At 39.6% G+C, this 27,239-nt stretch overlaps 9 protein-coding genes across 9 annotated transcripts; 3 read left to right on the forward strand and 6 right to left on the reverse strand. All coding sequences in view use genetic code 12, as the record gives it.

Annotated features, from left to right (window-relative positions):
- Positions 1–6: 6 nt before the first annotated feature.
- VPS34 (phosphatidylinositol 3-kinase) lies at positions 7–3,123 on the reverse strand (the record flags this gene model as incomplete). Its single annotated transcript, XM_064921628.1, has 2 exons — positions 7–2,465; positions 2,610–3,123. The coding sequence occupies 2 exons, from the start codon at positions 3,121–3,123 to the stop codon at positions 7–9; spliced, it is 2,973 nt and encodes a 990-aa protein (XP_064774101.1).
- A 1,103-nt stretch (positions 3,124–4,226) lies between these two features.
- On the reverse strand, positions 4,227–6,618 carry RJT20DRAFT_106670 (uncharacterized protein; the record flags this gene model as incomplete). Its single annotated transcript, XM_064915732.1, has 2 exons — positions 4,227–5,199; positions 5,278–6,618. The coding sequence occupies 2 exons, from the start codon at positions 6,616–6,618 to the stop codon at positions 4,381–4,383; spliced, it is 2,160 nt and encodes a 719-aa protein (XP_064774102.1). The 3' UTR covers positions 4,227–4,380.
- Positions 6,619–8,035: 1,417 nt separating this feature from the next.
- On the forward strand, positions 8,036–10,439 carry RJT20DRAFT_41213 (Zn(II)2Cys6 transcription factor domain-containing protein). The gene is made up of 2 exons (XM_064920039.1): positions 8,036–8,583; positions 8,699–10,439. Exons 1-2 carry the CDS (start codon positions 8,494–8,496, stop codon positions 10,079–10,081), a joined length of 1,473 nt encoding a protein of 490 aa, XP_064774103.1. The 5' UTR covers positions 8,036–8,493; the 3' UTR covers positions 10,082–10,439.
- Positions 10,440–11,604, forward strand: DOG1 (2-deoxyglucose-6-phosphatase). Its single transcript, XM_064920040.1, has one exon. The coding sequence runs from the start codon at positions 10,798–10,800 to the stop codon at positions 11,530–11,532; it is 735 nt and encodes a 244-aa protein (XP_064774104.1). The 5' UTR covers positions 10,440–10,797; the 3' UTR covers positions 11,533–11,604.
- Positions 11,605–11,675: 71 nt separating this feature from the next.
- RJT20DRAFT_95651 (uncharacterized protein) lies at positions 11,676–13,400 on the reverse strand (the record flags this gene model as incomplete). Its single annotated transcript, XM_064921587.1, has 1 exon — positions 11,676–13,400. One exon carries the CDS (start codon positions 13,398–13,400, stop codon positions 11,676–11,678), a length of 1,725 nt encoding a protein of 574 aa, XP_064774105.1.
- Positions 13,401–14,622: 1,222 nt separating this feature from the next.
- On the reverse strand, positions 14,623–15,727 carry RJT20DRAFT_41246 (peptide alpha-N-acetyltransferase complex B subunit). The gene has a single exon (XM_064920041.1). It carries the CDS (start codon positions 15,441–15,443, stop codon positions 14,856–14,858), a length of 588 nt encoding a protein of 195 aa, XP_064774106.1. The 5' UTR covers positions 15,444–15,727; the 3' UTR covers positions 14,623–14,855.
- A 677-nt stretch (positions 15,728–16,404) lies between these two features.
- On the reverse strand, positions 16,405–19,219 carry RJT20DRAFT_127789 (chromatin-binding protein). The gene has a single exon (XM_064917085.1). It carries the CDS (start codon positions 19,110–19,112, stop codon positions 16,422–16,424), a length of 2,691 nt encoding a protein of 896 aa, XP_064774107.1. The 5' UTR covers positions 19,113–19,219; the 3' UTR covers positions 16,405–16,421.
- Positions 19,220–22,210: 2,991 nt separating this feature from the next.
- On the forward strand, positions 22,211–24,927 carry HAK1 (Hak1p). The gene has a single exon (XM_064920042.1). The coding sequence runs from the start codon at positions 22,282–22,284 to the stop codon at positions 24,736–24,738; it is 2,457 nt and encodes an 818-aa protein (XP_064774108.1). The 5' UTR covers positions 22,211–22,281; the 3' UTR covers positions 24,739–24,927.
- On the reverse strand, positions 24,928–26,270 carry RJT20DRAFT_41256 (uncharacterized protein). The gene has a single exon (XM_064920043.1). The coding sequence runs from the start codon at positions 26,146–26,148 to the stop codon at positions 25,117–25,119; it is 1,032 nt and encodes a 343-aa protein (XP_064774109.1). The 5' UTR covers positions 26,149–26,270; the 3' UTR covers positions 24,928–25,116.
- Between the last annotated feature and the right edge of the window lie 969 nt (positions 26,271–27,239).

Raw genomic sequence — 27,239 nt, forward strand, 5'->3', positions numbered from 1 at the left:
ATATGTTTATGCTCTCCAATACTGAGCTAAAGTATGTAATCTGTCGATCACAACGGCAAAGAAAGCATTCACACTATCGGTAATAAGATTCTGGAAATGTAATATTGCTTCCTCGTCACTCAATTCAAGACAAAACTTCTCCTGGACCTTTTCAACGGCTCTCTCTGTATCCATCTTTATATCTGGAATGTTTGCATCCAACATCAACTGGAATAAATTCAAGATCAAATTGCTATTCTTACGCAACCTGGTGTACGTTTCAAAACAATAATTCTGGAAAATTTTGAAGTTCTCGTGTTCCAACCCACCCATACCGTCGATAACCTGAATAGGCAACTTCATAAGTGGTGGGAACGGTTTAGGATCATGCCCTAAAATATAACCAAAGTCAGCGTGCCAGAATTTTCCGTTTGATGACAACAATAAATTGTCCAAATGTCTATCTCCGACTCCAAGTAAATAAGTGATTACACAGTAACCAGCACAAGATTTCACATAGTTATCCATAAGAATAGGTGAAACTGCCAAATCAAGGAAAACTGTAAGTGGTTGAATCAGGTTCTCTCCAGATTGTTGCGACGAGTTCAACACACTAGGTGTTTCAGGTTCAACAGGATGCAGCTCTTTACTATGGAGTCTGAGATAGCTCAATATACCATTGTTAGACACGGCATACTGCTCACCGCTAGTATTTGATGTTCCAGCATTACCTCCTCCAGCATTCAATACCGAAATTGGGTATTTCATGGAAAGGATTGTATCCAAAGTCTCATTTGGAACAAATTGAATCATTCCTGCTATCGGACTAGTGGCTAAGATCTTGTAAGGGGTCAACTTAAGATCGAAGTTTTCTGACTTAAGCAATTGGTCCATGAGATTTATAATTTGAATAACAAATTGATCTTGCCTAAGGTCATCTCCAATTTTAAACATTAGAGGATACTTTTTGTATTTATGACTCTTCTTTCCAAAGAGTTGAGCTGAGTGAGATTTGTTTGGGACTGTTTTGAAAGTAATTTTTAAAGGCGCCAAACTAGACTTAAACACCGAGCATTCCTCGGGATAGCAACCACAGATCATAACAGAAGGGTCTAACGGCAATGGTACTGGTGTGAACTTCAAAAGCTCATTGGAGGAATTGGCAAGATACTCTCTCAAAAACTCGACCTTTTTTGAGGTAGCTTCATTCTTACGGAAGGAAGTTCGAAGCAATTCGACTAGATCAGTCAACTTCTTGACTAACTTAATTTGGTTTTTCGTGTTTTCGAAGTTCTCTTTTGAGTGTTTGAGTTTTTCAATGTACTTATCTTGGATTATTGAATAGATTCTGAAGGAGTTTGAATGATGTGGTGCTTGCGAATTGTATTGATCTTCTTTTTCTACCTTAACATACCAATAAAAGAAGTTACCTAAGTGAGCATGTTTGATCAGCCTGTCAATCAAAAAGTTAGCTAGAGGCCATTTCAGTAAATCGTTTGGGTCGAATATTAAGGATTCGTACTTCAAAGCTTGAACTAGCTGTAAAAGATACAAGAGTAATTCCTCACTGCTGGCCTTTTCTAATCTGTGCACAGCCATGTATCGAAGATATGCCACATGTTCAAAAATACGATCAAACTGTGTCAACTCGGAAGTCTGCTTGCCTTGCTCTTGCCCATTTGGAGCTACCGGTCCTGTTGATTTTGCGGTCAGCAAAACAGACTTTCCAAGGACATATGGATTGAAATAATCGCCCAAAAGTTCTAAGGCATCACCAATTGGCAAGTTGTCTGCGGACCAATACTGCAAAATGATTTTCTCGAATGCTTCTTTTAAATTATCTTCATTCTCCCATTCAATAGATTTGAGAAACTTAGGCAAATATGACCTAGTTGCACTAGTTTCGTCATTGATTGAATTATTCTTACTGTAGAAATACCGGAATCTCCAAATTAACTTTCTGTCTTCTCCAGTTAGTTCGAAGTTCGAAGGCTTGAGAAGAATCTTAATGATTTTATCACGTTCTTCTGGTGACGGCCTTAACTCCTTATCTAAAATGGAATTATTATTGATGGCTCTCTCAAGCTTATCAGATTTTTGTTGTATGGGGTCAAGTACATACCTCTGGTTGTTGAGACCTGATTGGAAATCAGGATCGTAAAGGTCGCTGGAAATTGGAATTTCAACTTTATTGTAGATGACCAATTCATTTTCATTTTCGGGTAAATTTGATGTCACTGGTGGACTATACGGCGTGGCCTGTACTCCTGTCTTAGCTTGGTAAGTTATGTCTGAGTATACAATAGGTAAATCAAAGTTTGGTAGCTCTAGATAGAGATAGTAGTCGTGATCTGTGTTTGGATTGTCTAGTGAATTTATGTGGGACCATACCAAGTTATCTAACCAGCCGATCCGGTTCAATTGTCCGTCTTCGTATCGTATAAGATTGCTTTCAACATCGGTGAGTCCTGCGATATCATTATATTCTATTATTGATCTGTCTTGGCCACTGCATTTGTCATTATTTATGGTTTCAGGGGAACTTTTCTTGGAAATAGAAAGCGAATCTATATTTCTTTCTAAATCGGCCACAGAGGCACCACCAACAACTCTATTTCCTTTCGATTTACCTAAAACATTGCTATCGTCGTCTTTCTCTTTGAATAGTGGAATCTTTTGAGAGCCTTTCCGAAGAGTTGAATTCTTCTTGTTGAACAACGATAAATACCCTGTTCCAAACACTTTCGGTTTTGTATTTACGATCTCATAAACTGTAATCTTCAAGTAGGCATCAATTGATACTTGATTGTAGTTGATAGCCAATTTCAAGTACTGGTCCCACTCTCTTTTGCCGTTATTATTAAACGACTTGTACGATGTTTGTACCGGAATCGATACCACATTGCTGTTTCCATCATATATGGCTATTTGGACGTACAAGTCGGAGAAACGGTATATATTGGAGAGGGTATTGAACACCTCCGGGTTCTCAAACTTTTGCGAGAGACTGGCGAGAGAGTCTTTGACATCTCTGGTTGCTTTAAGATAGCATATTTTCACGTTGATGGGTACTGTTAGATCTTTAGAGAGTCCGAACGCTGTCGTTTTAGTCTGAGAATGGGAGTCTTTGGTTGTAGTATTCATAGCCGTTGATTATGACGAATTCAAAGATAATTATGTTGTTGGTTAGTCACAAGTGACACTCTCATGAATTGTGAATTCCGTGGTCACCACTGACTGACACTAATGGCTTTCTGATATTTCTGATATTTCTGATATTCTTTAATAAAGTCCCTAACAATTGACCTTATTATACACCTTTATATATATATTCTTTATATATATATTCTTTATATAAATATATATATACAATTGACCAGCAATCTTCTCTCTCCTTATCAAATCCAATCCTCTTTAGAAAGAAAAACTGTTACAAAAGTGCTTTCCTCCACAGCTCACCTTCTCGTTTATCGTAACTAAACTTGCAGTGCTGCAATTTGAAGTTTTGTTATCGAAAGCGCGCGCTTGGATGAAAGGGCATTTGTTGTGTGTGTTAAAGAAAGGGTGGGTGGTATGGGGAGGGAAGAGGTAGTAGGAGTAGGGTAGTATGATAAGATAGAATAAGGTATGAGTTATAGCATAAGGTATAAGTTAGTATGAGATAGGGTAGTATGAAATAGTATGAAATAGTATGCAATATAGTATGAGATAGTGTGAGGTAGAATAAAGAATGAGACATAAATTAGTATAAGGTAGTCTAATATAGGGTAGTATGGTATAGTATATGAGATATAGTATGAGGTAGTGATTGAGAGTACTATGAGATAGCATTATAGAGTTTATACGAAGAGATGCTATGAGAAAATTGAGTTAGAATATAGTAGCTTGACATGGCATGACATACTATGACATACTATGACATAATGAGAGAAAATGGTTGCGAATCTATGATTGTTAGTTTGTACGATTGGATGTTTTATTTTGTGGTGGGGTTATTCATTGATATTATAGTTTGCTGTCTCAGTTCATGTTGAGATGCTAGTTTAAGTTGCAGTTTATTCTCCATTAGGTGAGTAGAATGCCTTCAATTGTTAGTTGAAGTTGACCACCTTAAACCCCATTGCCTGTCCTTTATCAGCGCATCCATTCTCATATCTATATTCCACGCCAGATAATACTCTCTTTCAAGTCGACACAAGCCATCATAGAGGCTCTAGATCGTTTATACATGCTCTTTGATACTTTCTAAACGCAGTTAGCTCTCTGATTTCCTGGTAAAATTATTAAAAAATTTATTAAATGATCTATAATGGTGTATAAACTCATATGATGAAAGAAAAGACAGTGTACAAAAGATTAGGTCTCTTCATTTAAAAAAATTTCCCATGTCGCCCCTATCACTTACAGCCTGTTCAGTCCAAACCAGAGATACTGCTCCTTTTTATCCAGTTCAACTTTCTCATTGTCAGATACATTGGAGCCCTCGTCTGACAAGTCCGAATGTGCATCAGACTCCGAATCCAAGTTGTAGAACACTGGTCTGATTTGTGCTTTGGCGGGAATCTCGGATTTGCCATTCTTAGATCCATTTCTCTTTAACTCAGTTGTAGTTTCTGACGTTTCAGTCGGTCTTACCAAACTATCAAAGTTTACCCTTTCATAAGAAACCACAGAGGGAATAAACTTAATGGAGTTTCTTCGGGATCTTGTAGCTGTAGCCACTGGGGATGTTGTTTGAGCTCTTGATGAGCTCTTTGTAGATGGTTTCCTATGCAACGATTGGTGATTGCTGAAAGCCAAAGAGAAAACCTTCTGTTGGCTATCATCGCTTTCATCGCTTTCGATGGTATTCAGAGCCTTATTAAATTTGGCCATGATTGCCCGTCCTTTCTTATTATTCAATGAACGCCCACGACTGAGCGAATTTTGAGATCTGGCTCGGGTTATGCTTTCAACTGGAGAACTACTAAGTATTGGTAATTCTCTGAGATCTTTTGGAGCATCGAGTTCATCTAGCGAATCCAAAGACATCTCCGATCCAGAATTCTTTAATTTTTCTGACATTAACATAGCAGAAATAGGAAAGTATGAATCTCTGACTGCTGGACTTGAAACTGATCTCTTTCTTGTTTGTAAATTGGATATGTATTTTACCAAGTCCACAGATGAGTTATCGTTTGAAGAAGCATACATCTCCCTTTGCATTTGTGACAAATTGAGCTGTGAGGAACCCACAGATATCAAATTCAGTTGAGAACCTCCCCGTGAACTTTCACGTTGCATCTGAGCCAAATTGACTTGTGAATTGACTTTAGAATTAAGCTTATGTACAGGTATCTCTGAAGTTGTGGAGTACTTCAACTTAATCGGTTTGTAAATTTCATCATTGTCGAGCAATTTCGATAAATCGACGACCGAGTTGTTGCGAGTCGGTTCTGAATTTGGAGATATTTCTGGACTAACTGGCTTGGACGGATGGTTACCTATGCTGAAACTCTTCTTGAATGATTCGTCATTCATCACCTTCTTTTGAAATTCTGCCTTTATTTTGAACTTATTTGCTGCCTTCGAATCCCAATTCTTGGCAGATGGGCATATAGTGTAGTAGTTCGTCTTCTTCCCACTATTAGTGGAAGTATCAGAGCTAGATGGCTCTATTTTAAACGAAGCACGAGGCCTATCTGCTGCCAGCCTTGTAAAAGCACCCAGCTCTGCGTCGAGTTCATCTCTTTTGATAAAGTTTGTCTTGTAGTAGACAATGTCAGTTTCCAAATTAAGTGTTGTATCTTCGTGGATGTTATTTTCAATGATTCCCATTGAATCTACAGTAAGTCTCCATGTATAATCTTCTGGGTCAAGTACCTCGTCTTCGCCTTCACTTCCATCTTCTGAGTCATCTGTATCTCGGAAATCTTCGTCTATGTGGACTCTCTTAGCCATGTTAATGGCAGCCTCGGGTATTTCATCGAATATCGGATGGTTTATGAAATATGAGAGAAAGTTGTTAATGGCGTAGCCGTGTGATATTACAATGATGATATCCTTGTTCTTGATATATGAAGCTTTTTCGTAGGTTGCCAAAAGTCGCTTGAAATAATCTTTACACCTAGACTTGTAGTCACTGAAGGAAAGATCTGGCCCATTGTACGGGCCAAGTGTTGTCGTTGGACGGAAATTCGAGCAATTCGATCTGTTTTTCAATAATTTCAAGTTTGGAGTATACATATTATAGGCGTCATTCAGGTCGACGAACGGTGGCTTGTTCCGCATCTTATCATGAATCCATTCACTAAGTGCAAAGTCACAGAGCAACTGGTAACGTATCTTGTAATTGGGGAATCTCTCTGGTAGGAGTAATTTGAGTTCTGTGACAAGGAGATCTGCTGTTTGACAGCAACGAAGATAGGGACTGAAGTGGATAAAAACATTCTTACGATTTGTTGTTTCCAGTGGTGATTCTGGGAAGGCGTTGGTTGTGCTGATGATCTCCTCGGCTACATTTTCCATCTGGTTGATAGCAGCCTCGGAAAGTGATGGATCATACACATTATAATCTGGAGTAAGTGGTTTCGCCAAGGGGTCCTTATCCAAGGCGTGGTCTATTCGCTGGCCGTGTCGGAAGAAGTATAATTCAGACATTCATATAGTTGTAGATATGAGTTTTGCGGTGAGAGTGCTATGAGGATTGTGTTTGTAATTGAGTTGAATGGCGAAATCAATGTGATTGCTTATGGTATGCGATGAGTAATGGAAATTAATGATGTGTTCGTATTTACAAGTAGATGAGGATGTGGAAAGCGCCTGGTATGGGGTATAAGATACAACGACAACAACAATACAGTGGTGTCACTTCGGCTCCGGTGTTGATATTTTACTTGCCAGGGGTACAAATCAACAAATGAACACAATAATGTGATAATGCGATAGTCACTAGTTTCAGTAGAAACCTGATGGTGTGCACTATATAAGTGGTGTTACTTGGGGACAGTAAGATGTTCCAGATTCTTGGGGTAAAGTCAATATTCTTTGGTGTGATCGCCGGTGTTTCAGTGTCGGTTCTAGGTTGCACTAGAATTTACTGGTGTTTGCCCTGTTCTCGTACCGTTGTTGTTACTGGAACTATCTGGATCCTGTGCCACTATCTATAAGCCTTGATCGTCGTCACCAATAAGGAAATGGCTTCAGGTGGTGGTCCTTTCAAAGAGCAAAAAATAACTACTACAGAGGGGCACTATGGTGGGGCGAGAGTCTGTGCTTGGCTGTAGTTAAGCTGCGACGAATTTGTGGACTCCAATATAGTAGTGAGAATCGGTTCCCAAGCGGTTCAACACGATGCTCGTCAGATAGCTAGGTACACTACGGAGGCACTGTGGATGCTACGGGGCAGAAGTAGCAGGTGGAAGACTCGAGGAATCTGGGACAAGTGGGGGATTCGTATCGTTGCGTCGACAAGTTGCTTGGAAGTCAGTGATTTCTGAGTGTAGCCACCAACACCACCATGAAAAATGATCTTTCACTATGTCTCTTGTCACTCCATTGTCTTGCATCACACAATGGCCATAATGGAAGAGTGAACGAAAGGTCCCATGTAGACACATGATGTCATTCCTGCATTGCCTTGTAATTCAGTGCAGGAGACGAGATCAAAATGCACGTGATGGACCTTTGTAGTAATTCCATGGGAGCTTCTGGCAGTTTCTGTATTTCGAATTGGAATTCGGATTCTGCAGATATGGTATACAATACAATACTACCGACTTACATAGTCGCGGTTTTTGCCCCTAATGTTGGTTAATGACGCTCGGTAACACGATGAGTTTATCTCCATGAAAGAAACGGAATTAAAAATGCTAATACACTAAAGGCGTGATTACTGGTTACTGATTACTGATTACTGGTTACTGGTCTACATGCTCTGCACATTTGTTATAGTTACAAAGTAGCTCCTACACAGGTACTCGCTCATTCTCTAACCCACGATTTGAACTTATTTATAGCTCGAGCCGCTTACTCCTTGCTAGCTTAACTCATGGACAGGGCTTAGAACACATGCTTAATTCCCTTAACCTTTCTATATCCCCCACCTCTTAGTCAGAGGACCCAAAGAACTTCGAATTACGAATAAAAATTCCTCTTGCATCATTCGAGCTTCAACGGTTTCAAGAAAACCATCCCAAATTTACCACATCTGGAGCTTTTCGTTGCAGCGCCTTCTTCTAATCTCCACCTAACTCCGCGTACTATTACCAGTTAACTATTGCGCTTGAATATTCCGTTTGCACAGCCAACTGTTAGTGTTCTTTAGATTAGCTAACATTAGTTCCAGTAAATTAAGAATTGTAGTTATACAAACATATTTTTTATATATAACACACACATATACCGAAATAACCTTGCAAAGGGTTGAGAACAAAAGTCGGGTTCTTCCAAGACTTTTCACAAGAAATTCGCTTATCTGGGACAACCCCATTTTGCTATTAGGCGAGCCTCATTCAATCGGTGCTTATTGATGATATGACTACTTCTATGGATCCAGACCACAAGCCACCACCCAAAAGAAGATCCAGAGGAGGCTGCTTTAGTTGTAAACACCTCCGAATCAAGGTACGTTGATTAGATTAGAAAAGGACACCCTCTTGGGATCAAATCACTTCTGAGATGTGCTGATGAGCCATCAAATTATCGAGATCATCATAATTCAGTAATACTAACAATTTAGTGTGACGAGTCTAAACCAAAATGCGAGTATTGCATCCATACCAACCGGATATGTGTATACCCCCAATCGAAAGCCAAGAGAAAGGGCAAGAAGAGTTATCCTCTGCCAGGGTCTAGTTCCGAATCTCTGGTTGAGTATATTGAAAGAGAAGTAGAAGATATTAACGTCAGAGAACTGATGTTGCGAGATAGAAGAGCTAAGCTGGGAACATTATTCACATTCAATCAGCTTGCAGCTTTAAACCGAACGACGTCTCAATTGAGTATTTCCACATTCGAATTGCGGCTTGTTAAGTTCTTCAATGAATATTGTGTGTATTTGTTTTCCTTTGGGGTGAATGAAGGTATTCATAACGTATGGAAAAACTACGTCCCATCACTCTTTCTCCAGAGCAGATTGGTCAGAGACAGCATTTACGCATTTTCTGCAATCAACATGTTTCCCTTGTACGATCTCGATCTTGTTAAACATCAGGACGACTTACATGGACGGATGCAAGTTGAGAAAATCAAGGATAGCACGCGTATCTCATATAACCCAAACATTTCAAATGGTGATGAAGATAGCATTTATGTGCGGACGGCCAAATATTTTATAAGCTCTGTGAACAAGACCAATACGATCATCGGATCGAATATAATAGGACCGATGGCACCAGCATCGGTAAGTGATATAACAGCAAAAGAATTGGTAATATCGGGAATATTAACTTTTTCGTTCTTGGCCATTCATCCACATAAGCTTGTTCCGTTAGTTGACTTTTCGCCTGAAAGAAGTGATTACTTGTCAATCTGCAAGGGCATAAGAGCCACCTTACAAATGTGTGGACCGACACTATTGAAAACTGATTTCAGGGGTTTATTCAGTTACAGTGAAGGAGAAATCTTTGCTGCTCCTCTTAAAGAATCAACATATCCATTAATAATGAAATTGAAGAAAGAATTAGAAGATATATATCAGTCTAATGAGTTTGATTCTGGTATGACAGCAGAGTATGAAACATTCCTTGCAGTAATTGATATTTTCAATCGGGCAATGCATACATCAACCAAATTCAATTACCCAGTTCCGGTGTACCGTTGTATATTGCTATTCCCGGTTCATTTCCACGCAATGGTATATGAAAAGAATTTCTTTGCATTAAGACTAGTTTACATATTTGCGGGTTTGGCTACAGTTATGCGGTTTCAACTTTTTGATGACTCAAATATGTGGTTGGACTATATGAATTGGTATAAGGAGTACAACTTGGAAAACTTTGGCAACACATGGAAATATAAATTGGATAAAGATTTCTATACTGTTGCCGTTACTAACTTCTTTCTGTTCCGAAATGTCGACTTTTCATATTTGAGTAGTTTTGATCCAGAGTTGCTAAGTTAATAAACTGGTGAGTCAGCGTAACTCATTTTTAAGAAAGAAGGCCTTGGGATTAAATTTATAGAGACTCCAGGGCGAATAGACTAGTATATTCTCTACTCAGTTGGTACTAGTTCCTTTTAACATTAAAAAAATGGGCAGCACAAAACCGTACCAGGTTTTTACTTAGTGTATTTTACTCCAAACGCTGCATCTAATCCTCAATGGAGTCAGCCTAGCAAATATACATTGGGCAACGGGATTTATACCAAACAATGACACATATAAGTCCGTACTGCTGTGTACATATAATAAACTTAATTGGTATTACTGTAATATTAACATATATTAGACCCGCAATTGCAGTATCTCCTGTCAGTTACATACTCTGGCTCAACCCACATATTTCTAGAAATATTTAATACTTTAAACCATGAGCAACCACATCTACGCCTCATCAAACCATTTGTATATACTTCTTCCATCTGATATGACCATAATAGCCTTTAAAACCACCTTATGCAATACCCCATACATTGCAGCCATCTCGTGATGAATGCGGAATAATTTCGCAACCTTCGCATTCTTGCGCAGCAACTCTTAAATATTTAGTGGGGCAAGATGATCTAACGGAGTCTATTTATAGTGGAAGTATCCTTATCTTTCTTCTTTAATTTGTATGTCTCTATAGCTATAGATAGTTAGGATTAAACAGTAATTAAAGAGACTAAAAACGTAAGATGACTATAACACTCAAGACAGAGACTTTGCTTTTCGATTTAGATGGTACTTTGGTCAACTCAATCGCTGCTGTGGAGAAGAGTTGGGAAAGCGAAGTCCGGGCACACAATGAAAAGTACCCCGACAATCAGTACGATGTCCAAGAATTTGTTCATTCATGTCACGGATCAAGAACAGTTGACGTGTTCAAAAAGAACTTCCCCTATAAGCCCAATGATACGGAGGCTGTTAGTAAATGGGAAGAGGGGATCGTAAGTCATTTTGGTGACTTGGGCCAACAAGTTCACGGAGCTCTTGAATTTCTTGATAGCATCAACAAGAGCAAGTTCAAGGACCATTGGGCAGTAGTCACATCAGGAACTGAAGCTTTGGCCCATGGATGGTTCAAAAAGTTGTTTTTTTCTACCAGCGAACCTACGGTATTTATTACTGCTAATGATGTCACCCACGGCAAACCAAACCCCGAAGGATACGCAGCAGCTTACGCAACTCTTGCTGACAAGCACGGCATAACGAAGAACGATGGAGTAACTCCGGCAGTAGTATTCGAGGATTCTCCCGTGGGAATTGAAAGCGGTGTCAATGCCGGATTCATTGTTGTTGGTGTAGCAACAACCTTTGGTAAGGATAAGTTAACCAAAGCTGGTGCCAAATATGTCGTGAAAGACTTGTCCAAGGTTGAATTGGACAGTTCGAGTAAAGAGGATATAGTCTTGAAATTAGATGTGTTGTAAATGCCACTAATAGAGTATATATAGTGCTTAATACCTACACAGTTTAATAGAAATCACACTACAATAGTCTAAGAGCACAAATCAGCCCAGTTAAACGTGTCAATTTATTAATAAATTAACTTTTACTAGAATATATAACATTTTCAATCCTTGATATTTAAATTATCAAGCTGTTCTTCCAATTTAACTTGCCTCTGCTTCTTTATTTTCTCTGATCTCTTTTTCTCGTCAACAGAATGCTTCGAGTCCATGTAGTCGTTCACAAATTCAGCGTAAGCCTTTTGACCCAAAAGAGTTTCGTCAACCTCGAATTCATCTGCAACAGTATAGCCGGCCAGGTATTCGTTATCCGGCTCCAGCAAAATGTCACGAATGCTCTCGTTACTTACCAATTGATCATGTAAACCGAAACTGAAGCACCACTTCAAGTTTCTCAATCTTGTATAAAGCATCCAGCTATTGATCGGCAATGATTTGAACTTAGACAAACGGATGTAAGTTGAATCCATCATAGTATTTATGAGTTCCACACCCTGCGCAGTTTTCTTGTAAACTGCTTCTCTTTTCTTTGGATCCACGTATGTCTGCAATGTGGACAATATGTTTCTGAAAACAGAATGTGTCTCCTTTTTCTCCTTTTTCGATACTTTTTTGGATGGCAAGTTTGCCAATCTTTCTAAAATAGCAAATAGCACACCTTGCTCATAGTAAGGCGCGTTGGCGTTGTATTCGTCGTCATTTTCCTCATCTTCTTCCGGTATTGGATAGCTGTATACTTCGTAAATGACAGCCACAACACGAGCTGAAGCTCTTGCGATATCGCGGATATCATCATTATCCACTAAAGGAACAATCTTCATCATCAAGTCCTCGACCAATTCATTCAAGAAATCTCCTCTTGATAAAAGTGTGAGGAGACATCCTACACCATGCAAGGCGGCTACAGCCACAGCAGACTCTGAATCCACTTGACCGTATGCTTCATTCACGAGCCTCTTGTCTTCACTTTTATCAAAAATAGTCGAATGGTCTCTCTCTCCAGATTCCACTTTTTTCTTCAATGCATAAGCACTTGCAGCGTACCCTTCGGCAAGATCAAAGAGCCATGCGACACTATCCTCGACTCCAAAATTGGATGACCCGTGATGAATAACAAGGGTTAACGTTACAAATCCCGTGATTAAGTTTGCTTTGTTGTCGTTAGTGACAACACTCGTTGCAGGCTCCAGAATTAATGTTTTTACCTGATCCAAGAATTCAGTAGATACTAATGCACTAAAGTCCTCAATGTTACTGGCAAGAAGGGCAACTAACGATCTCCATAAGTACAAGAATTCAGTGGCAGTTCTATAGTTACCTGAAACAAACAAATTAATGACTCTCTGCACCTTATCCTCGTCTACAAAATTTGGAGTAGCTACAGTTTCGTCATTTTGAACCACTAATGGCTTCCCCACAGTAAGCTTATACAATTGCACAAGCATAAGTTCTCTTGACAGTGATGACACATCTGCTCTGGAGTGACCAAGCGAGCCTATAATTTCATTGATAGTAGCAGTATTCTGGATTCTAGCTTTGTTCAACGAATCGGCATTATATTGTCTCCTGTCCCTAGCAGAGATTCTATCCTCTTTGTTCAATTCGGTTTCCTTGAAGGTTTCATCTGTAGCATGCTGTAAATTTGCCAATTTCTGGCTCAACAACTCCTGGATGTTACGGAAGTCGGCCTCGGCATCCTCCTCGAAGTCGGAGTCACTGTCGTTTCTCATAGGTGTTCTCGATTGTGAAGCGGCCCTTGAGTTTGAATTAGACGGAGTGGCGTCGTCTCTGTCCCATCTTCGTTTTTTGAAGATTGCTCTGGTAGCCATTTTTACGGTATCAAAGGGGGTATTTGGTAGGTTTCAAGTAATATATCTTTGCAGAAGATGGGGCTATTCGATTACTCAAGCCCAACCTGTCAATTTTCACTACTTCCGAGTGCTCAAAACACAATTCTTTGCAACAATCACTTAGCCGCCATAAAGCAATCGTGCAAATTTTCATTCTAATTATTCCCATTATCTATCTCCCTATATATAGTAAGGCCATATTTTACAGTGGTGAATTGTGTGCCGTCCAAATAGGGTCAGGAGTGATGCCCCGGATTTGTTGTATTTGGGAAGAGGCTTTAGAACAGACCGCCTGTAGCCGATGACAGTGAGGCAAAGGAGGAAATAAGTGAGAGAGAGTACAAGATGAATGTGGGCAAATGAAGACTGAGAGGCATGGATATGATTTTTTGTGAATGTGGTTATGATGAGAGCATAGAGTAGTAGATAAGTGAGTGAGAGCTTGCTTGATGGAGTGTAGGAAGCTACAGTGAAGGGGAGAAAGAGTATAGTTGGAAGAGTATTGTTGGTGAGGTGAACTGAGTCTGTCTGAGTCTGTCAGTGGAGTCTGTCAATGAGAGAGTGAGTGAGTGAGCCAGTAACTGAAACAATACTGCGATATAAAGCAGAGTGCGTCACTGAACTGAGTAATGCAAAATGGCAGGCGACTGAGAGGCTGGTTTCGGAGAAGATGTGCCAGAGTGCGGTCGGACTGCCTCTTTGGGATCAGGGCCGAGAGGAGGTTCCATTAGTCATTTGCAATCCATTCTCGGTGGTACGGACGAGGATGGGTGTAAGCCCGGGTGAGTCAAAATGTAGGTTTGTAGAAAGACATTGGCTCAATTAAGGTTAAAGGTTGGAAGGGAGAGTCTATTTTGCCATTTGGAGCCGATCCGCGAAATGGGTGTAACATTGTAAAATCAAATGGAATCAAAACTGATTCTTATGCAACTTCTTTTTTTACGAATGTTTCTCTGTTTAGTGATTAGGACAATGAGCTGATTAGATGAGGAGAGGAATTCTTAGCGATTAGAGATGGGAAGGATGTAGAAACAGTAAAGAGAGGGCATCGAGTCAATATTCCATGAATCTTGGTTAGTGTTGCTCACTTAAATGGAAGTTATTTGTTGTAATTTGCAAAGAAGTTCACGTAGGATCCTCTTTACCATTGGTTTGCAACTTTAACGACTGGAATGAGCTTTTCTCTGTCAAACGAATAGCATTCAACAGTACAATGGAGCAAGAAACTTAACCCCAAATGTTTTAAGGTCTCCTCGATGTCCCAACTTGACAAAGTCAGTCATTTTGCAATCACTTGACATTCCAGCTAATTATCCACCGTCATCTCCCAATTCTATTACTGGCTACATTCTTCTTCACATTAGTGGCATTTCTACAAAACCATTGCTTTCTCTCCCAAATTAATCGTTTCTTCATCCTATGAACTTCTAGGGCCTAAAATACAACCTCCTGCGGCAACACATTTACCTTGTCACCATGGTCTCTTATTGTTTCATTATTAACATCTCTTGGCTGCAGCTTTCTCATGTCAAAGGCATCTATTTCATCGTCAATCTTGTTACGATCTGTCGGCATATCTCGTCCGTAATACCCTACAACCCTTCTGTATACACTGTACCCCAACTTTTCATACAACTGGCGTGCTAGAGTATTCGTCACCTTGACGAACAAATCCACAAATAACACATCGTATGGCTCTATGCTGGTCATCTTCTCCAAGTGGATACACAAGTCGGAAGCCAATCCCAACCTTCTGTACTGATCTTGGACTGTTACGGCAGTGATGTGGGTATGCCATTCCTTTTTCAGCAACTTTCCTTCTGTCTTTCCCATCATGTAGCCACTGATCTCGTGGTCCTGGCCGAAGTCCAGGTATATTTCTATGGATTTGAAGAAGAGAGATGGCCAATCTGTCAAATATTGTAAGTAAAATGAGAGATTGAAATTTTCAGTAAGTGGGTCCAAGTTGACTGGATTGATGTCGAAGAGGTCTTCGATCTGGAACGGCACGATAGATGTCATCTTTTCTAGCGAACAGTTCTATATTCTCTTTTATTTCTTTAGTCGATTACTTCTATATAAAGCTACTATAGCTAACCTCTTAATGCAATTTTTACCACAATCAACTAAATTCTCAACTGAATTCTCAACGCAATTCTCAACGCTATTCTCTTTCCAATCAAAAGAAACTATCAAAGAACACTATTATTATTCGATCGTTTTCCAATGCTTCCTTCGCACCATCTCTCCTAAAGCCTTCAATTAAAACCTCTCCAATTCTCTCATATTTAACTCTACTGAGAGTGAACATCTTTTCGCACTGTGTCCATTTCCGAGTAATCGATCCTGTTCTCCGGTCTTTACCGAGGAATGGCGGCAGCTCGAAAATTTTGAATCGGTTAAAGAGAAGCTGAATAATTTGTAGTGAGAGATGGTAAAGTATTAGTTGCTTTCTTTTGTATATCTTGTAAATAACGAGAAATCATAGTAACTAGTACCATTTCTTAATTCATAAAATAGCATAATGTACGGCGGCGGTCAACCAACAGAAGAACAAAAGAAGCTCCAGGAAAAGTACGCTTACGACACCTTGAAGCTTGCCGGACTCCTTGCTGGTGCCTTATGGGTTACCCCAATCGTGTACCACTTCGTCAAGAAGCAATTCTAAGTGAATCTGATAAGAAAAGAATCGTAGAATGTATGGTGAAAGGATGCTTCGACGCCACAAAATTATAGAGTGTTGGACTCGGCTGTTCAGATCCTTGTTGGCATACATTGTGATGTAATACATATCTTTAATTCCTTTCTTGGCCATATTTCAGATGGCCAATTGTATATAAAAAAATGTGTTCATATAGGAGTTGTATAATACAAGACGTATTTCGTTGTTAATAGTGACAGGAAAAGGTTAGATTTTGCGTCAGAAGCCTCATATGTAGATCTACAGTGGTTCCCAAGCGTGATTAATATATATTACATGAGTCTATATTGATAACTCGACTATTCCTCATCCTCAGACGAAGCTTCAAGATTCATCAAATCTTCTCTTAACTTCCCGATTCTTGTTGCCAAGTTCATGAATTGCAATCTCTCAGCAATTTTAGATGCTGCTAGTAATGCCTTGTCAGTCTTAATCAAGACTGCAATACTCAAAGCCTTATTCAATTTGGCCTCCTTACATGCATCTGCAAAAAGCTTCAATAACGATTTGTCAAATAAAGCACTATAGGTTGTCAACCTCTCTAAGATCTCACCTTCGTTGGCTTCTTCGGTATTTTCATCATTAAGCGAATCACTGAGTAATTTTCCAATGGTCAATGATCTCAAAAAGTTCTCCTCTGGGTCTTCTTCTTCCAAGTTGTTGGTATCTTCTTTATCCTTTTCATCAAATAGGTCGTCAGTCAAGATATCATCTTTATTCTTGTGCTTGGGCTTGTCCTTTATCAAGATTGGAAGTCTTAAATCCAATTCAATCGGCAATGGTAATGGGAAGCCCGGATATTGATGGTTATTTTTCAAGATCAAACAATTGAGTTGGTCTTCAAACACTCCCAATGGCCAGCATTTCCAATTCTTCTTATTCTCATTGATGCCAAATTCGGTCACCGTATTATGACAATTCAAAATTGGTATCCACTTCGAATTATTTGTTTCTCTCCATGATTGTAAGACTAACAATGTATCATCAGATCCTGGAACGACACATGGATCGTTGTACTCATTGAAAAATATACCTTTAATGAGTGGTGCATCGTTTGATTTCTTCAATGGCATCAACACATCTTGTTGAATGAACTTGTAGTCTTGATTGATATCTATGAGTGAGTAGTTGTAGACGTTGTTAGAAGCACGATTTATCAAGAAGAGCATTGCACTTGAAGAAGAGACCATAGTTACCACAGGAGACATTTTGATAACATTCATACAGACACCGTGCAAGTTGAAGAAGCGGACGTAACCAAAGTTAGTTCCGACCGTTATCGTGGCGTTATTATTGAGTCCCTGGGCCGAGCTATTGGTAATGCAAATAGAAGTAATGTACTCATTCTTCAACAATGGTATCCGCCTCTCCCAAGCATCCTGCTCAGAGTCATGGTGCCTATAGAAGATCTTCCCGTTATTTGTTTCTCTTTTATTGGAGTGGCCTGAGATACCTAACAATACACCCTTCCTATTAATTGAACATAAGTCGTACCCGAAGAAGTCCGTCAAATGATAATCTTTATGCTTAGATCTATCAAAAAATGATACTGTAATATTCTGTTTGGATGTAGAGTCAGTACTTCTAACTGACCATGTATAACCAATTGAGTTCATGGCCAAGTATCTCCTCTCCACAATACTGTTACCTTTATTCTCACTACTCCAAGGAGTTGAACCAGGAGAGTAAGGTATCAAGTCAGGTTCAGAATTTACCCCTGAACTGGCGAAACCATTCTCCCTGGGAGCATGGAAGCCATTTGGCTTGTGACGCTTTCTTCTTTCGTATGCTTGATGACCGGAATGTAAATCATTCACATTTTCATCGTCGTCAGCATCAATGACCATCGAATCTTCTTCATGCAAACTGTATCCGCCATGTCCATTAACTTTTGGTTTTACATCTGCAGTTTGAACTGGTTCCTTCTCCTCTGTATCATCTTCTTCTTCGGAATCACGTAAAAGTGCATCAGTGTTGCTGCCTTCGTCATTGTCAGATTCGTCAGCTTCGTCCATGAAAAGACGGTTTATCTCTGTGGTTGTTGAAGGTGCAACGATGTCCTTTAAAGACAATACACTTCCGTCCGTTGTGCCGACAAATACAATGTTGTCCTTCCAAGCCAAATTGAGCGGTAATTTACTGTCTAAGTCCAACTCGATTTCTCTCAAGACCTTTTTGTTGGCGAAGTCAATCACTCTCACTACACCATCGAAGTCTAAAACTACGAGATGACTATTAGAAGGTGACAATTTAAAGTCAATGATTTTGTTTTCGCTTCCAAATGACTTCACTGAATCCTTCCAATTGGCTCTGTCAAAAACCTGGATACGATTTTCAGCTGAAGGAACTAAGAGAAACCGGCCGTCAGAAGACCATTGAGATCTCGTTGAAATAAGCTCTTCACTATGTTCATTGTTGTAGTCTACAGTATCCAAAGAGACATGAAATTTGGAATTGACAGCGGAAGACAAAGTATGGACCAAGTTTGGTTGCTCATTCACAACGGAATACACTTGGATATCGCCATTAGCCAAGCTCACGGCCAAAAGTTCACCAGTGTAGTTGTATGCCAAATTCAAGAACTGGTCAGGAAGGGAAACGGAGGTCGTAGCTTTGTCGTTTTCCAAGTCTATGATCACAAGCTTATTTTCGTCTCCTCCGCATAGAATTCTCTTTCCCTCATTGATGAAGAGCGAGTCCCTCAATGGAAGCTCTGCTCTATAGATGGAGCCTGAAGATTCCTTTGCAGCCAAGTCTACTAACTCTAAATTTCCACCTGTTGTGGTGAGTAATAACTTGTCGCCATGGTTGGCTACAGAAGTCAAGTTCTCCAGAATGTCAATCGAAATCGGTTCCAAGTCTGGCTCGCTGATGTCAAAGATCTTCACGAGTCCTACGCTGTTTCCGATGACGAGTTTATCTGTAGTATCATTGTATGATACGAACGAGTTACCGTCTGGAAACGCAGTGATTTTGTCCTTTACTACCATCTTTTGTAGATCAAGTAAGAATCAAGCTTCGATCTTCTACCAAGTATATAGTCAAGTACAAAGTTCTACTACTTCTCTTAACACACTACTCTATCTCAACCACTATTAAGGCTCATGTTAACAGAAATCGATCTCAATATTTTCATTTGGTACGCGTACACGTAAAATACGAAAAGAGAAATCCGAGTGCGCGTCGAGTGTCGCTTTTGAGTTTACGACTATGGTTTGTGACAAGAGAGGTTGCAATATACAAGAGAGGATGCGATACATAATACATGGTACATGGTAAATGGTACATGGTACAGAAGGTGTCTAGGTAGTGTTTGCTAAATATATAGAAAAGGTAGAAATAGGCGATTATTCATTTTTCACTGTTAAAGAGGTGGAAATGGAGTAAATGGTTAAAGCATATTTTTGGGCTTCTGTAAATTAACTCAAGGCGAGTTGAAGAGAAGCGAGAGGTTGTATCCTTTGAGTATAAAGGAAAGAGGGATCTTCAAAATGAGGTAGAACTCAGAAAGAAGAAGATTCCTGGTCTTTGAGATGTCTTTTTTCTCTTTGCTGACTCTGGGTTAGATAATTCCTTCGAAATCTTTTTCGAAATCCTCTCCAAGCGGAAAACACAATGTTCGATACTAGCTGGGTATCTCCAAGTCTCCAGTTCCTTCTGCGAGAACAGTATATTTCATCCAAAAACACCTGCTATGTACATATATTTCGACTTTCTCTATCTCTCCTCTTTCTTTCGAAGGTAAAGTAGTTAACCGGATTCGATAGCATTCAGAAAGGTGCTAATCTTAAAGGATTCTAAGCAATGAAAAAACATGTATACCCTAAAGGGCCGGCAGTAATTTGATGCATTTTATATCTCGTTAACGATGTAGGTAGTAGGTCTCTTACTTACTCAAGACTGGCGGGATGGTGACCTATGATCTGGGGATTTGGAGAATGTGATAAACAGACTTCTCACGGCCGGTTTGCAAAATGAAGAAAAAGATCTTTCTCACTCTCATTTTATGATTCAATGGTTGCAAATTGTGTTCACCTTCAGCTCTTACAGACAAAATAACAGCTATATAGGGCCTATAATCTTGATTCTTCTTAGTGGATGTATCTTCTTGCTCTCCTTCTTGCCCTTTGTGGAATTGACCCATTTTCTCTTGAATTTATTCAGGTTATTTAATATTTGGAAGTTCCATTATCATTTAACTGCCATCAAGAATGCTTCAGTGCTTCTTATCTAGTCTAGAAGCGAATGGGAGATATTACTACGTTGAATATTCTTAAAATCTTTACTTTCTGTAAGAAAATGTTATGGAATATCAACGAGACGAATACTCTACGGCCAACACGAAACTCTTCGAACAACACAATCAAAAGTAGAATACTAACGAATTAGTTCCATTCGACTCTACTTATTTGGCAAAAATAGTTCTCTATCATTCCAATTGAACTTATTCACATATGCTGGACCCTTGATATCCATTTTTCTTATTCGTTGGCTTTCTCCAGTAATCTTCGTCTGTCTAATGTCTAGAGAGGAGGGAGTGGCTTTTCAACTGATTTATATAGCGCCACTTTCGAAGTTAAAAATTCAGAAAAATTTCAAGGCAGAAAGAGATCTACATATATACTTATTAATGAATCTACATTGTCTACTGGACGAAAACTATGGTGCTGGGGAATAATTCTGGCTTTGTCTATATTGGCTGTAAAACCAAAATCTGAAAATTCTGGTGGGAATTCATTCGAAGCAACTTGTGAGTGAGGGATTTTTGGCAAAGTGTAGAAGTTTCAAAATTTTGTGTGCACGAAATTTATTTTACTCTGGCAAGTGAAGACATCCTAAATGGGAAAGCACCAAACGTTTCAATTTTAGTGGACCAATACAAGGATGTCTCGTCCTGGATGAAGACACTAATTCAGACGTGTTGTGGGAGACACCGTCGTGGCTCTGACGGACTCCTTTACCGCAAAAATGCCTTGGGCTATGCCAGTTTTTTACTCCTTCTACTTTAATTCCTCCAGCATTTTTGGCCTCCTCGATTTGTCGCTATTTTTTAGCAGTGACGTAACGAGTTTGATGGTAACTTTAATGATTCTTGACGCTGAGATTCGCCATGTTGGCAAAAGCGATAAGCAATAAGTTCATTCCCAGTCTCTTACTGGTCCCCCTATTATGTACTAATTCCCATTTCGTATTGATAAGCATATGACTATCAAAATTATAGGCATTTATTATGGGGGTAACTGCTGTACTGGCGAAATCTTTCAGCTGCGAAAGTGAAGAGTTGACGCAAAGCAGAAATGCGGGAACGTATGGGGAGTGGGTCTCAACTCGAGGCTAGCAGGCGAATGAGCCATCACATTACTTTCGATAGAATTGAGCCACCTACAGCACCCTCTTTTAAAAAATTTTCATTATTCTCCTCCCAAAATTCCATCACCTTATAACTTCACCCTGGCAAAAAAGACTCTACCTCTTCCTATTCCAATTGGTAAGCAGAAGACCATGCCATTAGTCAAAACAATCCCACACCTTTTTTCTCTGGAACCCCGGTCGTCATCGTGCGCTCCTTTACTCTCTGAGGAATACGAAAACCCTAATACACTCTATATGCATTAGAATAAATTGCCGCTAGTTGTGCAGAAGTAGCCATGTTCCTATCAGTGAGCACCGATGCCGATTCCTGCGTTACGTCAATAATTACGTCGCAGCCGCGGCCACTCCACAGCAGACTGCAAAATTGCAAATAAAATTTTCCCTTCCTGAGCTGTAGTTGTTTTTCTACGAATAAAGACGTGGGTGAGGGATTAATTTGCAGCGAAGCAGGTTTTAATTGGATGTGTTCCTTACAACATTTCTTTTTCATATGTCATAACAACGTCAAGTAAGTGTAGGCTGAAGATACAGCGAAACTTCCCCTAATTCCAAACAGAGCCTCGTTTCGCCGTTTATTAGATCAGAATACGGGGCGTTAAAATTTTAAATTGGGTATCATCTTCATTTATTTTAGTCAGAGAAATCGATCTTTACCATGGCTGTAGTGAAAGTATAAATACCGTAATTTTCCACAAGATGTAGAATTAATTTTTATTGAAGACTCTGTACTCTTCATTTTCAATAGATAATACACCCTCCGAAGCAAAAAAAACCGCTTGTAAATACATGTTAAACTCCACTGTGAAAGACGACTTCGAGTTGCAAGACGACGTCGACGACGCAGCATCTTCTGTCAGTAACACTGAAAATTATACAATTCACAGCGACGCTGAGGAATCTGTTGGAGGTGCTCACGACGATGAAGAATCTGGTGTTTCAGCTACATATCCTACCAGTACCAAGGAGGAGTATTCCAGCAAGAAGCAGCCATGGAGAGAGGTTTTAATGTTATCGTTTTCTTCTTTGGGTGCTATTTATGGTGATCTTGGAACTTCACCTTTGTATGTGTTAAATTCTATCAAGTACAAACTGAATCCTCCAGACAGAGATGACATCTACGGTGGTATTTCCGTTGTTTTCTATATCTTCACCATTATCGTAGTTTTCAAGTACGTTCTCATAGTCTTATTCCTTGGACCAAATAATGGTGAGGGTGGACAAGTTGCTATCTACGCAAAAATTGCTAGATACTTGAAAATTGGCCCTACTGGTGTCCATATTCCTGGAACTCCAGAAGTTTCTGATTTGGAATTGTTGACTAGACAGGATACCACTTCTTCCTTCATGTCTTCGAGCTCCAGCAGATCTAGAATCAACAAACTCAAGAATAGCCCTACAATGATAAAAATCACCCAAGGCTTCATTCTTTTTGCTTGTTTCTTGGGTTGTTCTTTGGTCTTTTCTGATGGTTTATTGACTCCAACGACATCTGTTTTGTCTGCTGTGGGTGGTATTCAAATTGCTAAGCCAGACTTCAACAATGTTTTGGCTGTTTCCGAAGTCATTCTAATTGCTTTATTCGTTATACAGCAATTTGGATCCCACAAAGTTTCCTTCACTTTTGCACCTATTATTTTTATATGGTTGATTGGTTTAATCATCTGTGGTATATATAACATTGTCAAATATCATCCAGGTATCTTCAAGGCATTGTCGCCATATTATGCCATTAAGCTTTTAAAGAATGGTGGAATTGACGTTTTAGGAGGAGCAATGTTGGCCATCACAGGTACCGAAGCCATGTTTGCTGATATTGGTCATTTCGGTAGATTGCCTATACAATTGACCTTATCATGCTTCGTGTATCCTTCTTTAATTATTTGTTACTTGGGTCAAGGTGCATACTTGGTGGAACATCCAAATGCATGGGTAAATCCATTCTTTTACTCTCTTCCTGGTGGCACTGGGAGTGGAACTTATTGGGTCATGTTTGTATTGGCAACTTTAGCTACCATCATTGCCTCCCAAGCATTAATTCTTTCCGTGTTCAGTATCATCTCCCAATTGATTAATTTGGATTGTTTCCCTAATTTGAAAATTGTCCACGTCTCGAAGGACTATTCTGGAAAGGTCTATATTCCAACAGCTAATTGGATTTTGATGGTCGGAGTCTGTGCTACAACTGCAGGTTTCCGTAACAGTAACAATGTTACAGCAGCTTATGGATTGGGTATTGCACTTGATTTCTTGGTGACATCACTGTTAATCTGCCTTTGTATGTTTTATGTTTACAACATGAACATTATATGGCCCATTCTCTTTGTTCTCATTCTTGTGCCTTTGGAGATTTGTATGGTGATTGCCAACTTGAAGAAAATTGTTCACGGTGCTTGGTTCCCCATTCTCATGGCAGGACTCTCGTTTATCTTCTTAAGCATATGGAGATGGGCTAGATCAAGAATGGTAAACCAAGAGACGAAAAACAGAGTGAGGGTTGCCGACCTTTATCCTAGATTTAAGAAGACTCCAGTTACAGTTAATTTAAACAGTCCAGGAATTGCATTCAAAGACGAAATAATTGAAGAAGATGCTACTGAAATTGTGGTTAACTCAAGATTTGGTAGTGTTCCTTTGGTAAGGCACGATGGCATTGCTATCATGTACACCGATTCCATTAACCAAAATAAGATTTCTCCCAACACAGTACCTCATACATATGCAAAGTTCGTCAAGTCATTTGCATCCATTCCAAGTGTCTTTATTTTCTGTTCTAACCGTGTATTATCGATTCCATATGTTCCGCCAGAGGAGAGGATATTGATGGTCTCCACAAAAATTCCAGGTCATTTCAGGTGCATACTTAGATTTGGTTTCATGGATCCCCTTGTTATTGACAAGGAATTGAATGACCATATAATATACTCCATTCCAGATATTGGTGGCCTTTTGTCCAAATTCAACCAAGCTGCGGGTACTGGTGGCATTCTCATGAAACCTGAAAAGGTGCCTTTATTGCACATTTTTGAGAACAACTTGATTCGCTCCCATGACTATTCTGAAGAAGAATACAAGACTAGGAACCCATTCGTCTATATTCAAAGAACAGTCAGAAGACTTCTTATCAATCACTTTTTCAGTCCCATCAGCTCTGTAACTCAGTCGCATGGACAGTTTGTTAAGTTACGGGACGAAGATGAAGAATCTGAAAAGAAATTGTTCATTGGATCAGTATCCAGGATATAGTGTCTTAATTTGGATGCAAAAAAATCCTGAATGTTCCGCACTGTGCATTAGGATTTTTATTTGTGGTTTTCATTATAGCTTATTTCAGTTCATTGTTGTACTATAGATTTACTAATATAAGGAGGGTTAATTTTTACATTAAAGAAAAGCGGTATGAGGATAAAAACTTTAGACTGTACGTAAAACAATTTGGCAAGTTACTTCCATTGGTGAGATGATCGTAGTGGTGGCTAGAGTTTCTAATTCTGTATTATATATTTTTTATTGCTCTGCTTTAATAATTGCCTACTTTTGTGAGATCAGTTAAATACAGTCAATTAATTATATGAATTGACTACTGACCAAATTGACTACTGACCAAAATTGGAAATGGCGAATTTATGCCCATTCTGGCTTGGAGTTGTACTCGCTACTTCTCTGTCCTCCTCTATTTCCACCTCTTCCTCCTCTCCAATTGCCATTACCATTACCTCTACCTCTCCAACCGCCTCTACCACCTCTGCCTCTGCCTCTTCCTCTTCCTCTGACTGATGCTTCACCGAAAGTGTCCATGTTGAGATTCTTCTCTTCTGACCATCTCATGGAACCTCTAACCTCGTTCGAAGAAGAGATATTGTCAAAGAAAGATGAACTCTTGTTGTAAGTAGTATGCTCCAATTCCCTTTCACTTTCCAATTCCTTAGTGAACTTAGCATTGGCGGACTCGAAATCAAATTCGGAGTCTGGAATATCAGGTGCTCTCGATTGTTTTCTTTGACGTTCATGGTGATTCTGTGGATGAGATTGTGGTTGTGGAGCTGGTGGAGATCCGCTTTGACTTTCCCTCTGTGGAGCAGTAGTCTCTGCTACGGGTCTATCTACAGGTTGTGCTGACTCTTGAGTTCTAGTAGGAGTTGGACCAGCATTGCTACTTCTAGTAGCTTCTGGTTGTATCTGTTGCGTTGGTTGGGCGTATCCCGTTGGGGCTGGAACTGCTGCGGCTTGGCCAGGGGAAGCGGACGAAGGTTCCGTTCTGGTTGCAGGAGGAGCTGTAGTCGTAGTAGCTGGCTGCTGATATTGGGTTGTGTGGGGCTGTGGAGCTGAAGTCTGTGTTGGTTGTTGCTGGCCATAGTATGCCGAGGTTGGTTGTGGTGCATAATTATCAGGCTTGACCTGGTCGATAGGTGTATCTAATACCGACAAATCCTTGACATCCGATCCTCTGAATACAACGTAGTCATAAACATCCGATCCTGGCAACACCTCCAACTGGGGAGTTCCTGCTTGAGCCATTCTGCCCTCAGTACCGAACAAACGGACGGACTTCAAGGCCACAGTAGCATCGTCTGCATTGATGTTATCCAACAAACCAACGTAACGAAGACCCTTGTTGGAGATCAACGAAATGGTTTTTCCGATATATTGCGACATTGTTGTAGTCGATGTTCTACAATCAATCACTCAATACTCTGGATCGAAGTCGTACTATCTCCTTCTTCCAATGCTAGCCGCTGAGCAACTGCTAGACTGTGAAACTCTGAAAAATCCGTAACCTGAAGAATTGAGAACTCAGAGAAAAATGAGATTTTGCCGTGGCGACGGATTGGGTGAAGGCACGACCTGGTGGAAGTGGTGGGGAGCATTGTCGTAGAAGAGCCAAGAGAGGATGATAAGATGGTAGTGGTAGTGGTGAAGATAAGATATTGTGAAAAAAATTGTGTTGTCTACGAAATGGAAAAGGAAGAAAAAAAGACGGTTTTAAGTTTGCTTGGTTTGGAAAGTTAATTTTGTGGTGATTGTATTTATGGTGTATTTATGTACTTGTAATGGGAGTTTTTTTATAGTGGATCAGCAGATGGCTGCTAAAATCGGTGGAAAAAAAATGCTGTAGAAAAAAAGTAGAAGAAAAAAGTTATAGAGAAAAGCTATAGAAAAAAGCTGTAGAAAAAGCAGAAGGGAACTCCCTATAGGGAACTTTGACAAAGGGGTCAAAATATAAGGAACTCGATATGGAATACATGTAAGAAAAAAAAAGACTACAACAGTACAAGAGAGTTGTAATTTCTTATCAATGTCAATTGAATTGCTCTATTCTATGTGAAACTGCGTCTTTATACGAACTTCATAGTGTGGTTATATTTGCCGAGCTGGTGTTATATGAAGCAAGAAACAAGAGCCTGCCATCAAATATTCATTGGAAGACCTCTTTTGGAGCTTTCTTCCCAACAAATTACTATTTACTTCCTATTATTTCGATTAACTTTAACATTTTTGAACTGGGCCAGCCTTTTACATGAAATTCAAGAGTTCTTCAATGTTTAGCATTTTTTTCTGTAATTGTTGCAAAATCTTCCCTCACAAATTGAGAAAGATCCTCAGTACAAAATACTTACATTTACACGCCAAATAAATGCTTCTCTCTTCTCCTCTAACCAACATTATCTGGCATGTTACATCTCTGACCACAACTCTCTATATCTCCAATTGCAATCTGGTGGCTTCATTATACCCCGCCGCCACCT

This window comes from Scheffersomyces xylosifermentans (genome assembly GCF_036884685.1).
Source record: "Scheffersomyces xylosifermentans strain CBS 12540 chromosome Unknown RJT20scaffold_4, whole genome shotgun sequence".
Taxonomy (NCBI): domain Eukaryota; kingdom Fungi; phylum Ascomycota; class Pichiomycetes; order Serinales; family Debaryomycetaceae; genus Scheffersomyces; species Scheffersomyces xylosifermentans.